Here is a 15,764-nt window from a genome sequence, read left to right on the forward strand (position 1 = left end):
GCAGGGATGCTGGCCCACATCCAGAAATCAGAACTCACTGATTATCAAACAACTCTGTTAGGAAAGAAATTGTATGGACGTAATGAATGTGCAGTGAACGCTTGTAAGTCACTAACAGCGATGCCTCAGAGAACTCGTGCAGGAAAGAAACCCCATGAAAGCTGTGATCGTAGGAGAGCCTATTCCAGTAAGTTGCAGATTATTACTCATCAGCGAACTCATACAGGAGAGAGACCGTATGGATGCAGTCAGTGTCAAAAAGCCTTCATTACAAAGTCAGCACTCATTTATCATCAAAAAACTCGTCACAGAGAAGGGAAATCCTATGGCTGCAGTAAATGTGAGAAAGCTTTCCCTTGGAAGTCAAAACTTATGTTACATCAGAGAACTCATTCAGGAGAGAGACCTTTCAGATGCAGAGTATGTGATAAAGCCTTCATGGTTAGGACACATCTCACTGCCCATCAGAGAACTCACACAGGAGAGAAACCATATGAATGCCTGGGTTGTGAGAAAGCCTTCTCAAAAAAGGCGCAGCTCATGATTCATCAGCGAATTCACACAGGAGAGAGACCCTATGGATGCAGTGAATGTCAACAAGCTTTCATCGAGAAGTCGGACCTCACTAATCATAAGAAAACTCATCATTCAGTAGGGAATCCCCATAGATGCGGTGAATGTGGCAAAGTTTTCCCCTGGAAGTCAAAACTTCTTGTACACCAGAGAGCTCATTCTGGAGAGAGACCTTACAAATGCAGTGAATGTGATAAAGCCTTCACATCAAAGGCACATCTCATTGTACACGAGAGAATTCATACAGGAGAGAAACCATATGAATGCTCTAATTGCAAAAAAGGCTTCTCCACTAAAGCACACCTCATTATTCATCAGCGAACTCACACGGGAGAGAGGCCCTATGGATGCAATGAATGTCAGCAAACTTTCATCCAGAAGTCAGGTCTCACTAACCATCTGCAAACTTGTCATGCAAGGGTGAAATCTTATGGTTGCAGTGAATGTGGGAAGGTTTTGTCCTGTAAGTCAACTCTCATTATACATCAGAGAACTCACACAGGTGAGAAACCCTTCAAATGCAGTGCGTGTGATAGAGCCTTTACAGCTAAATCCTATCTCACTGTACATCAGAGAATTCATACAGGAGAGAAGCCATATAAATGCTGTGATTGTAAGAAAGCTTTCACTACTTTGTCAACTCTCATTGGTCACCGGAGAACTCACACAGGAGAGAGGCCCTATGGATGCAACGAATGTCAAAAAGCCTTCTTTCGGAGGTCAGCTCTTATTAATCATCAGCAAACTCAACATACTGGAGGAAAACCCTGTGTGCAATGAATGTGAGCATATGAGAAAGCTTTTTTTTTTTTCCATTAGTCACAGCTGACTGCACTTTAGTGAACTCATATAGAATAGAAATACCATGAATGGTGTGATTGTGATGGAACCTTCTGGAACTCCTACAGAAAAGAAACGTTATAGCTGCAGTAATAGTGGTAAGTCTTCCATCTGAAGGCATCCTTCATTATACCATAGGAGTCTCACCAAGAGAGAATTATAAATCCAGTGATAGTGAAAAGGCTTCATTTTAAAGTCAGAGGTTATGCATTTAGGAGGCAGTACCTACGGATGGGTTTTTTGAGTTTACTCATGGATGTAATGCATGTGGGAAATCATTGTTCTTGAAATCACATTTTTGTATATTAGGATATTCATTCAGGAGAGGGACCCTACAGATGAAATCAATGTGGGAAAACCCAGAAAGGTCACATCCCATTGTACATAAAACATCTCATGAATGCTGTGATCATAAGAGTCCTTCTCCAGAAAGCACAACTCTTTTAAACATCTTATACAGGAAGGATATTCAATAGATGCAGTGAATGTGGTAAAGTCTTCCCAATTAATGCCTATCTTCCTTCTGTCTGCAGACTCATAGGAGTAAAGCCTATAATGTATGTGGTGAAGCCTTCACCTAGATTTCAAAGCTCACTAATCATCCGTGAACTCAGAGAGTCAATAAATCCTCTTGAAACAGGGAATACGGAAATCCTTGTTTGGAAAGTGACATATTGTCTTAGTCATCTAGTGCTGCTGTAACAGAAATACCACAAGTGGATGGCTTTAACAAAGAGAAATTTTCTCACAGTCTAGTAGGCTAGAAGTCCAAATTCAGGGTGTCAGCTCCAGGGGGAAGGCTTTCTCTTGCTGTCGGCTCTGGGGGAAGGACCTTCTCATCAATCTTCCCCTGGACTAGGAGCTTCTCTGCAGGAACCTTGGATCCAAAGGATGCGCTCTGCTCCCGGCACTGCTTTCTTGGTAGTATGAGGTCACCAACTCTCTGCTTGCTTCCCTTTCCTTTTATCTCTTTTAAGATAAAAGGTGTTGCAGGCCACACCCCAGGGAAACTCCCTTTACATTGGATCAGGGATGTGGCATGAGCAAGGGTGTTAACATCCTACCCTGATTCTCTTTAACCACAGGCAGAGATCATGATTTATAACACATAGGAAAATTACAAAATGGAGGACAACCACGCATGGCCTAATCAAGTTGACACACAGTTTTTGGGGACACAGTTCAATCTACTACACATATTATAAATTATGTACTTCATTCAAGAGAGAATCTGATGGATGCAGTTACTATCTGCCATTGGCCAAAAACTCTTTGCAAAGCAGGAAAGAAATGCCACAAATGCAGTGATTGTCTAAAATCCTTAATTTAAAAATCAGAACTTAATTCTCCTCTAACTCACAAAGCAGAGAGCCCCTATTCTCAGACAAGGGAATAATCTCTAGATTCAACGAAAGTACAAAGCCTTAGGGAATCATATCTCAGTTCTACATCAGTGAACTCCAACATTGCAGAAATTCTTGATTATTGTCACTGGAAATGCTTGCTGTGGAGGGTTGGCTCTCACTAAGCATTTAAAAAAAGCTCTTAAAAATAGAAACAGAATTTACTCATCAGATTTTATGAATGCAATAAATGCGGCAGAAGCATCCGGGGTGAATTTTTTTACTTTTTTATTTCATGGATTGATTTCTCCACATCCTACCATGTCTTAAATTGGAACATCAGTTTAATTGCCAGGCTTTTTATTCTTCTAGGAAGATAGATAAATGGATTGTTATGTTTGATGGCATTTTAGATTTGAGTAATTAAGTAAACTTGAGAACATATGTATAGAAGAAAATTTTATAAAGGTTTTAGCCTAATTGTCTAGAAAGAATTTCAGAGGATATTCTACAAATATTAGACGTTTTCACTGTGCAATTACAATGTTTTTTGGATATATGGAAAAAAAATCACACAAAAAAAAGATAAGTTGAGTACTGACAAAGGTTTGTAGGAGTTATGTTGTAGACTGTGCTGTATAACATGGACTTTATGTATTTATTTATTTATTTTTTAATCACAGGAAGAACTATAACTTTCATGGTTCAATAAATTCCCAGAAAAGACATAGAATATTGAGTAACATGATTTAGAATAAGTAGAAATATTCTATTTTATTATGAATCAAAATATTTTGTAATATATAATTTGACTTGTTAATCCGAACTCTGAAGAATTATACCACATAACTTTCCTCTCCTTGGTTTTGCTGTCATGTGTAGTATTTCTGCAAACTGTGATAATCCATCACAAATAGAAGCTGACATTTTTCTAGAACTTTGTTTCTCTGATGCATCCAAATTGATAAAAGGTTTACATTAAATATTTGAAAGCAAGCAAAAAATGAGACAGAGTAAGAAAAAAGGACTTGGGGTTACACGAGGTGTGTTCATGTATCTGTCAAATTCTGTGTCAGACAGGAGCTTTGAGTTAATAGTGATAACATCATTGTGCATTACACACATTTCCTCTCTTTTTAGCATTTTCTAAAATGCCTGAGAACAAACTAGTATTAAGAATGACTTTGTAGAAATTGGAACACTTGGACATTGCTGGTGGAAAATGTAAAATGGTTTAGCGGCTGTGGAAAATAGTTTGGTGGTTCCTCAAAAGGTAGACATAGAATTACCATATGATGCAGCATGTTCCTAGGTTCCTGATGGAATGAAATTAGGCACTCAAATAAATACTTGCATATGAATATTCATGTAGCAGCAAGGAGCCCTGGTGGCACAGTAGTTAAGCCCTCAGATGCTAACCAAAAGGTCAGTGGTTTGAACCCACCGGTCACTCCAGGGAAGAAAGACATGGCAGTCTGCTTTTATAAAGACTTCAGCCTTGGAAATCTTATGGGGCAGCTCTACTCTGTTCTGTAGGGTTGCTATCAGTTGGAATTGACTCTACGGCAGCAGCTTATATAGCATCACTATTTATGATAGCCAAAAAGTTGATAAAACTCAGATGTTCATGGATGAACGGATAAACAAAATGTGGTCTATAACCAAAATCAAAACAAAAACCATTGCCTCAAGTTGATTTGAACTCATAGCGACCCTAGAGGACAGAGTAGAACATCCTCAGGGTTTCCAAGGCTGTAATCTTTACTGAAGCAGACTGCCACATCTTTCACAGAGTGGCTGGTGGGTTTGAACTGCCGACCTTTTGGTTAGCAGCTGAGCACTTAAGCACTGTGCCACCAGGGCTCCTTGTGGTCTATACATACAGTGAAATATTCAGCCATAAGAAGGAATGAAGTACTGATACATGCTACAACGTGGATGGACCTCAGAACATTATCCTCCGTGAAAGAACTCAGATATAAAAGGCCATATAATGTTTGATTCCATTTATATCAAATGTCCAGAATAGGTAAAGCCATAGAGACAGAAAGCAAACTGGTGGTTGCCAGGCACTGAGCAGGAGGAGGGGTGGAGACTGTCTACTTAATGTGTATGGGGTTTTCTTCTGGGTTGATGAAAATGTTTTGGAGTTAGATGGAGGTGGTGTTGGCACAACATTGTGACTGTACAAAGCCAACACATGAGACTGAAGAAGAAAAAATTGTACACCATGCTACATAACATGGAGTTTAAAACAAAATAAAACATTCAGAAATTTTGTTTGTTCCTTTTATTTCACTATCACATATTTTACTCCATTATCACAAAGGGCCAATAGCCTAATGTGAAGAGCTTTTAAATTTTGAGAAGAAAAATAAATCTATAAAATTGACCATTCAAAGTAAAATTTTAGGAAATTTCTCAACATATGAAAAGATGTACACCTTTGCTCATAAGAAGTAAAATGTAAATTAAAGCCACATTTCTTAGGTCAGTTTGGCAGAAACCCAAAGTTTATATTAGTGCACTCTTGGTGAAGTAGTTGTATATTGTTGGTGACACGGTCAGCTCTGATTCAGAGGAATTCGAGGATATCGTGCATTTATCTTTTGCCTCAGCAATTTCATACCTAGGAATCTACCCTGAAAATACACTTCCCCAAATTGGAACACATGCACGAGGATAATTCCTTGTGGCATTATTAGCAATAGCAAGAGAATGGAAATCTGTCTTACCCATCAATAGTGGATTAGTTGAACAAACCACAAAGCATACATACATTGGAGTTCTATGCCATCCTTAAAAAATGAGGAAAATATCTATGTAATGATAGGCATTGATCTATAGGATATGCTGAGTAGGAATAATGTAAAAATTTCACATATTTAAAAAATAATTTTGAAGGGTATGAACCCCCAATGTTAAATCGAGGAAGTAATATCAGCTAAAATGGTGGAGTAAGGACCTCTGAAAATCCTCTCTGTAAAAGGAACTAGAACAATGGCAAAAAATTGTCAGAATCAACTTTTTCAGAACTCTGTACATTAACTTGAAGGCTTGCAGCTATATGAAGAGCATCTGGGAAAATCTGCACAGATCTCTTTAAAGTGTTAAATTTCTTGACTGCTGCTTCCTTGGGTGTTGATTGTGGATCCAAGTAAAATGAAGCTAATTATCATTATTTGAACTGTCTCATGGTTTTCCGTAAGACCCCACTTGCAAGACTGACTTTATTGACCTGACTTGGAGATCACCTGCGTGAACTGTGTGAACAGCCTTTTCTCTGGTAGTGTTTGTGGAAAGAAATCAGAAGCAATTGTTTAACATCAAAGCTGCCCAAGGCAATGATAGCAGTTGGGGCAAACAATAGGCTAACAAAAAAGCTTAAAAGGAAAAAGTGGAGAATGAGATACCCATGGCAGGATTTGAAAAGCTGTGACATTCCTGGGTATCTAGAAGGCCATGCACATATGTACACCTGTGCACGGCTCAGGGCTGTGTGCAACTCAGGGCTATCCACAGTCTCAGGAAAGACCTGAAAAGGCCCTCATGTCTCACCTCTGGCTAACCTGGAGGCTCTGCACAAACAGGAAATGAAAGCTAAGGCAGAGTTATAAACCACCTAGGAGTGGTAAAGGCATGTTGTAACACATATAAAAAAAAGTCTGGAAAAGATTGAGAGACAACAGTTCCAGACATTTAAGGAAATCTCTGTCCAGGAGCTAGCCAAGTGGAGAAGGTGGCCAAACACAAGGCAGAATACAAGATTTTACAAAGTTTTTTTCCGAAAAGTCACAAATGAAAAAAACCCTGGGGAGAGGTAGAATCTGATTTTGAGAACTGATATTTAAACTCTCCAGCTTTCAACAAATTAGGAAGCATGTAAAGAAAAAAGTATGACCCATACACAGGAACAAAAGAAGTCAGTAGAAATTGTACCCAAGGAAGCCCAGACATCGGTCTTACGAGGCAAAGACTTTTAAATCAGTTATTTAAAACATGTTCAAAGAATTCAAGGAAACCATACATAAAGGAACTAAAAGAAAATATGACAGTGTCTTGCCCAATAGAAACTATTAACAAAGAGATATGAATTATGGAACTAAACCAAATAGAAATTCTGGACTTGAAAAGTACAATAACTGAAATGAAGACTTGACTAGAGGAGGTCAACAGATTTGATCTATCAGAAGAAAAAAACGGCAAACTTGAAGATAGATCAATTGAAGTTATCTAGATGAGAAAAAGAAAAATGAATGAATAAGAGGCCTGTGGGGTACCATCAAACATACCAAGGTATGCATAATAGAAATCTCAGAAGGAGATGAGTAAGAGAAAGGGGCAGAAACACTATCTGAAGAAATGATGGCCTGAGACTTCCCAAATTTGATTTAAAATCTATATATCCAAGAACCTCAGCGAACTCTAAGTAGGGTAAACTCAAAAGACTTCCACACCTAGAAATATCATAGTCAAATTGTTGAATGCTAAAGATGTTCTTGAGCAGAGACAGGAGCAACTCATCATGTACTATGGATTGTCAGTAACAGCTGATGTCAGAAAACATGGGGACAGCAGGCAGTGAGATGATATATTCAAAGTACTGTCAATCAATAATCAATATGCAGCAAAAGTATCCTTCAAAAATGAAAGAGAAATTAGGACATTCCCAGACAGACAAAAACAGAATTTGTCACTAGCAGATGTGCCCAACAAGAATACTAAAAGGAATCCTCAGGCTGAAGTGAAAAAACTCTAGACAGTAAGTTGAATCTACATGAAGAAATAAAATTCACAGACCATGACTGCTTCTACAACCCCCCAAACTAAAGAATCAATATCTTTCCCAAATGAAGATACAATCCTGGAATTGCCAGATACAGAATATAAAAAACTAATTTACAGAATGCTTCAAGACATCAGGGATGACCTCAGAAATGAAATGAGGCAAGCTACAGAAAAAGCCAAGGAACACACTGATAAAGCAGTTGAAGAACTAAAAAAGATTATTCAAGAACATAGTGGAAAAATTAATAGGTTTCAAGAATCCATAGAGAGACAGCATTCAGAAATCCAGAAGATTAACAATAAAATTACAGAATTAGACAATGCAATAGGAAGTCAGAGGAGCAGACTCGAGCAATTAGAATGCAGAGTGGGAAATCTGAAGGACCAGGGAATTAACACCAACATACCTGGAAAAAAATCAGATAATTAAAAAAAATGAAGAAACCCTAAGAATCATGTGGGACTCTATCAAGAAGGATAACTTGCGTGTGATTGGAGTCCCAGAACAGGGAGGGAGGACAGAAAACACAGAGAGAATAGTTGAAGATCTGCTGGCAGAAAACTTCCCTGATATCATGAAAGACGAAAGGATATCTATCCAAGATGCTCATCGAACCCCATTTAAGATTGATCCAAAAAGAAAAACACCAAGACATATAGTCATCAAACTAGCCGAAACCAAAGATAAAGAGAAAATTTTAAAAGCAGCCAGGGATAAAAGAAAGGTCTCCTACAAGGGAGAATCAATAAGTTCAGACTACTCAGCAGAAACCATGCAGGCAAGAAGGCAATGGGATGACATATACAGAGCACTGAAGGAGAAAAACTGCCAGCCAAGGATCATATATCCAGCAAAACTCTCTGAAATATGAAGGCAAAATTAAGATATTTACAGATAAACACAAGCTTAGAGAATTTGCAAAAACCAAACCAAAGCTACAAGAAATACTAAAGGAAATTGTTTGGTCAGAAAACCAGTAATATCAGATACCAGCACAACACAAGGTCACAGAACAGAGCATCCTGATATAAACTCAAACGGGGAAATCACAAAAACAAATTAAGATTAATTAAAAAAAAAAAAACAACGCTGAAAACAGGGAATCACTGAAGTCAATATGTAAAAGATCACAATAATCAAAAAGAGGGACTAAATACAAGTGGCATAGAACTGCCATATGGAGAGGGATAAAAGGCGATATAGGACAATACAAGTTAGGTTTTTACTTAGAAAAATAGGGGTAAATATTAAGGTAACCACAAAGAGGTATAACAACTCCGTAACTCAAAATAAAAACAAAGAAAAACGTAATGACTCAGCAAACATAAAGTCAAATACTATGAAAATGAGGATCTCACAATTTACAAAGAAAAACGTCTCAGCACAAAAAAGTAAGTGGAAAAATGAAATTGTCAACAACACACATAAAAAGGCATCAAAATGACAACACTAAACACATCTGTGATTACGCTGAATGTAAATGGACTAAATGAACCAATAAAGAGACAGAGAATCTCAGACTGGATAAAGAAACACGACCCGTCTATATGCTGCCTACGAGAAACACAGCTTAGACTTAGAGACACAAACAAACTAAAACTCAAAGGATGGAAAAAAATATATCAAGCAAACAATAAGCAGAAAAGAAGAGGAGTAGCAATATTAATTTCTGACAAAATAGACTTTAAAGTTAAATCTACCACAAAGGATAAAGAAGGACACTACATAATGATAAAAGAGACGATTGACCAGGAAGATATAACCATATTAAATATTTATTCACCCAATGACAGGGCTGCAAGATACATAAAACAAATTTTAACAGAACTGAAAAGTGAGATAGACACCTCCACAGTTATAGTAGGAGACTTCAACACACCACTTTCGGAGAAGGACAGGACATCCAGTAAGAAGCTCAATAGAGACACCGAAGACCTAATTACTACAATCAACCAACTTGACCTCATTGACTTATACAGAACTCTCCACCCAACTGCTGCAAAGTATACTTTTTTTTCTAACGCACATGGAACATTCTCTGGAATAGACCACATATTAGGTCATAAAGCAAACCTTTGCAGAATCCAAAACATCGAAATTACAAAGCATCTTCTCAGACCACAAGGCCATAAAAGTGGAAATCAGTAACAGAAAAATTAGGGAAAAGAAATCAAATACTTGGAAACTGAACAATACCCTGCTCAAAAAAGACTGGGTTATAGAAGACATTAAGGAGGGAATAAAGAAATTCATAGAATGCAACGAGAATGAAAATACTTCCTATCAAAACCTCTGGGACACAGCAAAAGCAGTGCTCAGAGGCCAATTTATATCGATAAATGCAGACATACAAAAAGAAGAAAGAGCCAAAATCAGAGAACTGTCCCTACAGCTTGAACAAATAGAAAGTGAACCACAAAAGAATCCATCAGGCACCAGAAGAAAACAAATAATAAAAATTAGAGCCGAACTAAATGAATTAGAGAACAGAAAAACAATTGAAAGAATTAACAAAGCCAAAAGCTGGTTCTTTGAAAAAATTAACAAAATTGATAAACCATTGGCCAGACTGACAAAAGAAATACCGGAATGGAAACAAATAACCCGAATAAGAAATGACATGGGCCACATCACAACAGACCCAACTGAAATTAAAAGAATTGTATCAGATTATTATGAAAAATTGTACTCTAACAAATTCGCAAACCTAGAAGAAATGGATGAATTCCTGGAAAAACACTACCTACCTAAACTAACACAATCAGAAGCAGAACAACTAAATAGACCCATAACAAAAAAAGAGATTGAAACGATAATCAAAAAACTCCCAAGGAAAAAAAAGCCCTGGCCCGGATGGCTTTACTGCAGAGTTCTACCAAACTTTCAGAGCAGAGATAGCACCACTACTACCAAAGGTATTTCAGAATATAGAAAAGGACAGAATACTCCCAAACTCATTCTCTGAAGCCACCATATCCCTGATACCAAAACCAGGTAAAGACATCACAAAAAAAGAAAATTACAGACCTATATCCCTCATGAACATAGATGCAAAAATCCTCAACAAAATTCTAGCCAATAGAATTCAGAAACATTTCAAAAAAATAATGCACCATGACCCAGTGGGATTTATACCAGGTATGCAAGGCTGGTTTAATATTAGAAAAACCATTAATGTAATCCACCACATAAATAAAACAAAAGACAAAAAACACATGATCTTATCAATTGATGCAGAAAAGGCATTTGACAAAGTCCAACACCCATTCATGATAAAAACTCTCACCAAAATAGGAATTGAAGGAAAATTCCTCAGCATAATAAAGGGCATCTATATAAAGCCAACAGCCAACATCACTCTAAATGGAGAGAGCCTGAAAACATTTCCCTTGAGAACGGGAACCAGACAAGGATGCCCTTTATCACCGCTCTTATTCAACATTGTGCTAGAGGTCCTAGCCAGAGCAATTAGGCTAGACAAAGAAATAAAGGGCATCCGGATGGGCAAGGAGGAAGTAAAATCATCTCTATTTGCAGATGACATGATCTTATACACAGAAAACCCTAAGGAATCCTCCAGAAAACTACTGAAACTAAGAAGAGTTTGGCAGAGTCTCAGGTTATAAGATAAACATACAAAAATCACTTGGATTCCTCTACATCAACAGAAAGAACATCAAAGAGGAAATAACCAAATCAATACCATTCACAGTAACCCCCAAGAAGATAAAATACTTAGGAATAAATCTTACCAAAGATGTAAAAGACCTATACAAAGAAAACTACAAAGTACTACTACAAGAAACTAAAAAGGACCTACTCAAGTGGAAAAACATACCTTGCTCATGGATAGGAAGACTTAACATAGTAAAAATGTCTATTCTACCAAAAGCCATCTATACATACAATGCACTTCCGATCCAAATTCCAATGTCATTTTTTAATGTGATGGAGAAACAAATCACCAACTTCATATGGTAAGGAAAGAAGCCTCGGATAAGTAAAGCATTATTGAAAAAGAATAAGAAAGTGGGAGGCCTCACTCTACCTGATTTCAGAACCTATTATACAGCCACAGTAGTCAAAACAGCCTGGTACTAGTACAACAACAGGCACATAGACCAATGGAACAGAATTGAGAACCCAGATCTAAATCCATCCATATATGAGCAGCTGATATTTGACAAAGGCCTAGTGTCAGTTAATTGGGGAAAAGATAGTCTTTTTAACAAATGGTGCTGGCACAACTGGATATCCATTTGCAAAAAATGAAACAGGACCCGTATCTCACACCATGCACAAACACTAACTCCAAGTGGATCAAAGACCTAAACATAAAGACTAAAACGATAAAGATCATGGAAGAAAAAATTGGGACAACCCTAGGAGCCCTAATACAAGGCATAAACAGAATATAAAACATTACCAAAAATGACGAAGAGAAACCCGATAACTGGGAGCTCCTAAAAATCAAACACCTATGCTCATCTAAAGACTTCACCAAAAGAGTAAAAAGACCACCTACAGACTGGGAAACAATTTTCAGCTATGACATCTCCGACCAGCACCTGATCTCTAAAATCTATATGATTCTGTCAAAACTCAACCACAAAAAGACAAACAACCCGATCAAAAAGTGGGCAAAGGATATGAACACGTACTTCACTAAAGAAGATATTCAGGCAGCTAACAGATACATGAGAAAATGCTCTCGATCATTAGCCATTAGAGAAATGCAAATTAAAACTATGATGAGATTCCACCTCACTGCAACAAGGCTGGCATTAATCCAAAAAACACAAAATAATCAATGTTGGAGAGGCTGCGGAGAGATGGGAACTCTTATACACTGCTGGTGGGAATGTAAAATGGTGCAACCACTTTGGAAATCTCTCTGGCGTTATCTTAAACAGTTAGAAATAGAACCACCATACAACCCAGAAATCCCACTCCTCGGAATATACCCTAGAGAAATAAGAGCCTTCACACAAACAGATATACGCCCACCCATGTTTATTGCGGCTCTGTTTACAATAGCGAAAAGCTGGAAGCAACCAAGGTGTCCATCAACGGATGAATAGTTAAATAAATTGTGGTATATTCACACAATGGAATACTACGCATCGATAAACAACAGTGAGGAATCTGTGAAACATTTCATAACGTGGAGGAACCTGGAAGGCATTATGCTGAGCGAAATTAGAGGCAAAAGGACAAATATTGTATAAGATCACTATTATAAGATCTTGAGAAATAGTATAAACTGAGAAGAACACATACTTTTGTGGTTACGAGAGGGGGAGGGAAGGAGGGTGGGAGAAGGTTTTTTACTGATTAGTGAGTAGATAAGAACTACTTTAGGTGAAGGCAAGGACAATACTCAATACATGGAAGGTCAGCTCAACTGGACTGGACCAAAAGCAAAGAAGTTTCCGGGATAAACTGAATGCTTCAGAGGTCAGCGGAGCAAGGGCGGGGGTTTGGGTACTATGGTTTAAGGGGACTTCTAAGTCAATTGGCAAAATAATTCTATTAAGAAAACATTCTGCATCCCACTTTGAAATGTGGCGTCTGGGGTCTTAAATGCTAACAAGCAGCCATCTAAGATGCATCAATTGGTCTCAACCCACCTGGATCAAAGGAGAATGAAGAACACCAAGGTCACACGATAACTATGAGCCCAAGAGACAGAAAGGGCCACATGACCCAGAGACTTACATCATCCTGAGACCAGAAGAACTAGATGGTGCCCGGCCACAACTGATGACTGCCCTGACAGGGAACACAACAGAGAACCCCTGAGGGAGCAGGAGATCAGTGGGATGCAGACCCCAAATTCTCACAAAAAGACCATACTTAATGGTCTGACTGAGACTAGAGGAATCCCGGCAGTCATGGTCCCCAAACCTTCTGTTGGCCCAGGACAGGAACCATTCCCGAAGACAACTCATCGGACATGGAAGGGACTGGACAGTGGGTAGGAGAGAGATGCTGATGAAGAGTGAGCTACTTGTATCAGGTGGACACTTGAGACTGTGTTGGCATCTCCTGTCTGGAGGGGGATGGAAGGGTAGAGAGGGTTGGAAGCTGGCAAAATTGTCACGAAAGGAGAGACTGGAAGGGCTGACTTATTATGGGGAGAGCAAGTGGGAGTATGGAGTAAGGTGTATATAAACTTAAATGTGACAGACTGACTTGATTTGTAAACGTTCATTTGAAGCTCAATAAAAATTAAAAAAAAAATTCAATGGTAAAGGTAAGTACATACATAAACACAAGAGATAGAAAAGATGAAGTTTTTGTTTGTAACTCCTTTTCCTCTATCTGATTTAAAAGAAAGCTGCATAAAGCCATCATTATAATTCTGTGTTGATGGACATAAAAAGTATAAAGATATTACTAACAATAACAGTACAAAAGAGAGAATAGAGCCATATAGGAGCAACAGTTTTGTATACTATTGAATTTACATTAGTGTTAATCTTTGCTAGATTGTTTTAAGATGTTAATTGTAATCCTCAGGGCAAACACTAAGAAAATAAAAAATGTAAAAGAAACTGCAAGGGAATTAAAATTTTATGCTAGCATATATCTACACCTACTCCTCACTTATCATCTGTCTTGTTATCCACCATTTTGTATTTACATCTATAATAAAAAATCTTTTTGACTATTTTGCACATTAACGACATATGTTGGGCAGTAATGAATGCTGAGGTGCGAGGCGAGAGAAATGCTGCCTGTGATGGTTAAGGTTATGTGTCAGCTTGGCTGGGCCATGATTCTCAGTGGTTTGGCAGTTATGTAATGATGTAATTTGGCAGTTGTGTAATGATGTGGTCATCTTCCATTTTGTGATCTGATGTGGTCATCTTCCATTTTTGCATAATGCTGATTTTTGCATAATGACCTGGTCTTTGGAACCTAACCACGTTGATAAGTGAGGAATGGATGTATTTGACACAAAAGAAGGCAGTAATGGGGGAATTGAGGAACAAAAAAGACAACTCATATAAAAAAGCAATAGCAAAATGGCAGATATAAATACTACCTTATCATTAACGTAAATGAAGTAAACTCTTCAGTTACAAGGCAGAGATTTTTAGAGGGGGTTAAAAAAAAAAAAAAAAAACCTGATCAAACTATGTGCTTTGTACAAGAAAATCTAACAAAATGAAAAGCATCCTACGCTTATGTATTGGAACATGGTATTGCTAAGATGGCAGTACTCCCAGATTTGATCTACAGATTCAACACAATCCCTGTCAAAATCCTGGCTGGCTGATTTTCAGAAATTGACAAGCTAATTCTAAAATTAATGTGAACATGCAGGGGACCCAAAATAATCAAAACAATCTTGAAGAAGAAGAACTAATTTGGAGGACTCCCACTTCTCTGTGTCAAAACCTACTACAAAGCAGAAAAAACACTGCAATACTGGCATAAGGACAGACATATAGATCAATTAATAGAATTTAGAGTACAGAAATAAATCCATGTATTTATGGTCAATTGATTTTCAACAGGAGTACAAAGACAATTCAATGGCGGAAAGAATAGTTTTTTCAACAAATCATGCTGAGACAGCCGGGTAGCCACATGCAAAGGAATGAAGTTGGACCCATAAGTATGATCCAGGTAAAAAAGGAAAGGTTGGACTTTCCCAAGCTGGTCTAAAAGTAGCTTGAGATAGCTAGGAAAGGAGACTGTCAGGGTTGTTTTTTTTAATAGTGGTTAGCAGGTGGATTTGGAGCCAAGGTTCCACATGTGGTTTGCCCTTCCAACCTGCACCAATGGAGGGAGCATCCAGGCTTTCTTATCAACTTTCCCAGATGTGGGACAGAAGGGGAGTGGGGTTTGACGGTTAAAAGCTGTCAGCAGGCAAACATCAAAAAATGGAGTCAGTCTTTTATTGTAGGTTTTCCTCAGTGTAAATTATTTAATTTCTAATGACTGATTCTCATAAAGTTAGCCTATATTTCTTGTAGTCATAATATTTTATTACAATGTGAAATCCATTAGATGTCATGAGATTTGGCATTTCTCATACATGCGGATAGGAGTAGAAAATTATAATTTGGGAAAACTGGCAGTTTCTAGTAAACTTAAAAATATGCATACTGAAGACCGAGCAATATCAGTTCTGGGTATAATTCTGAGAAAAATGAGTGAATATGCCTTCCAAAAAAAGACTTCTACAAAAATGTTCATGTTTATAT

The 15,764-nt window shown here is 37.8% G+C and overlaps 2 protein-coding genes across 2 annotated transcripts in view; both read left to right on the forward strand.

The window, feature by feature from the left end:
- Positions 1–15,764, forward strand: part of LOC126086043 (zinc finger protein 605-like) — a 107,305-nt gene that overhangs the window by 17,545 nt on the left and 73,996 nt on the right. The window lies entirely within an intron of this gene.
- LOC126086227 (zinc finger protein 84-like) lies at positions 7–1,353 on the forward strand. Its single transcript, XM_049902393.1, has one exon. It carries the CDS (start codon positions 7–9, stop codon positions 1,351–1,353), a length of 1,347 nt encoding a protein of 448 aa, XP_049758350.1.

This window comes from Elephas maximus, chromosome 11, assembly GCF_024166365.1.
Source record: "Elephas maximus indicus isolate mEleMax1 chromosome 11, mEleMax1 primary haplotype, whole genome shotgun sequence".
Taxonomy (NCBI): Eukaryota; Metazoa; Chordata; class Mammalia; order Proboscidea; family Elephantidae; genus Elephas; species Elephas maximus.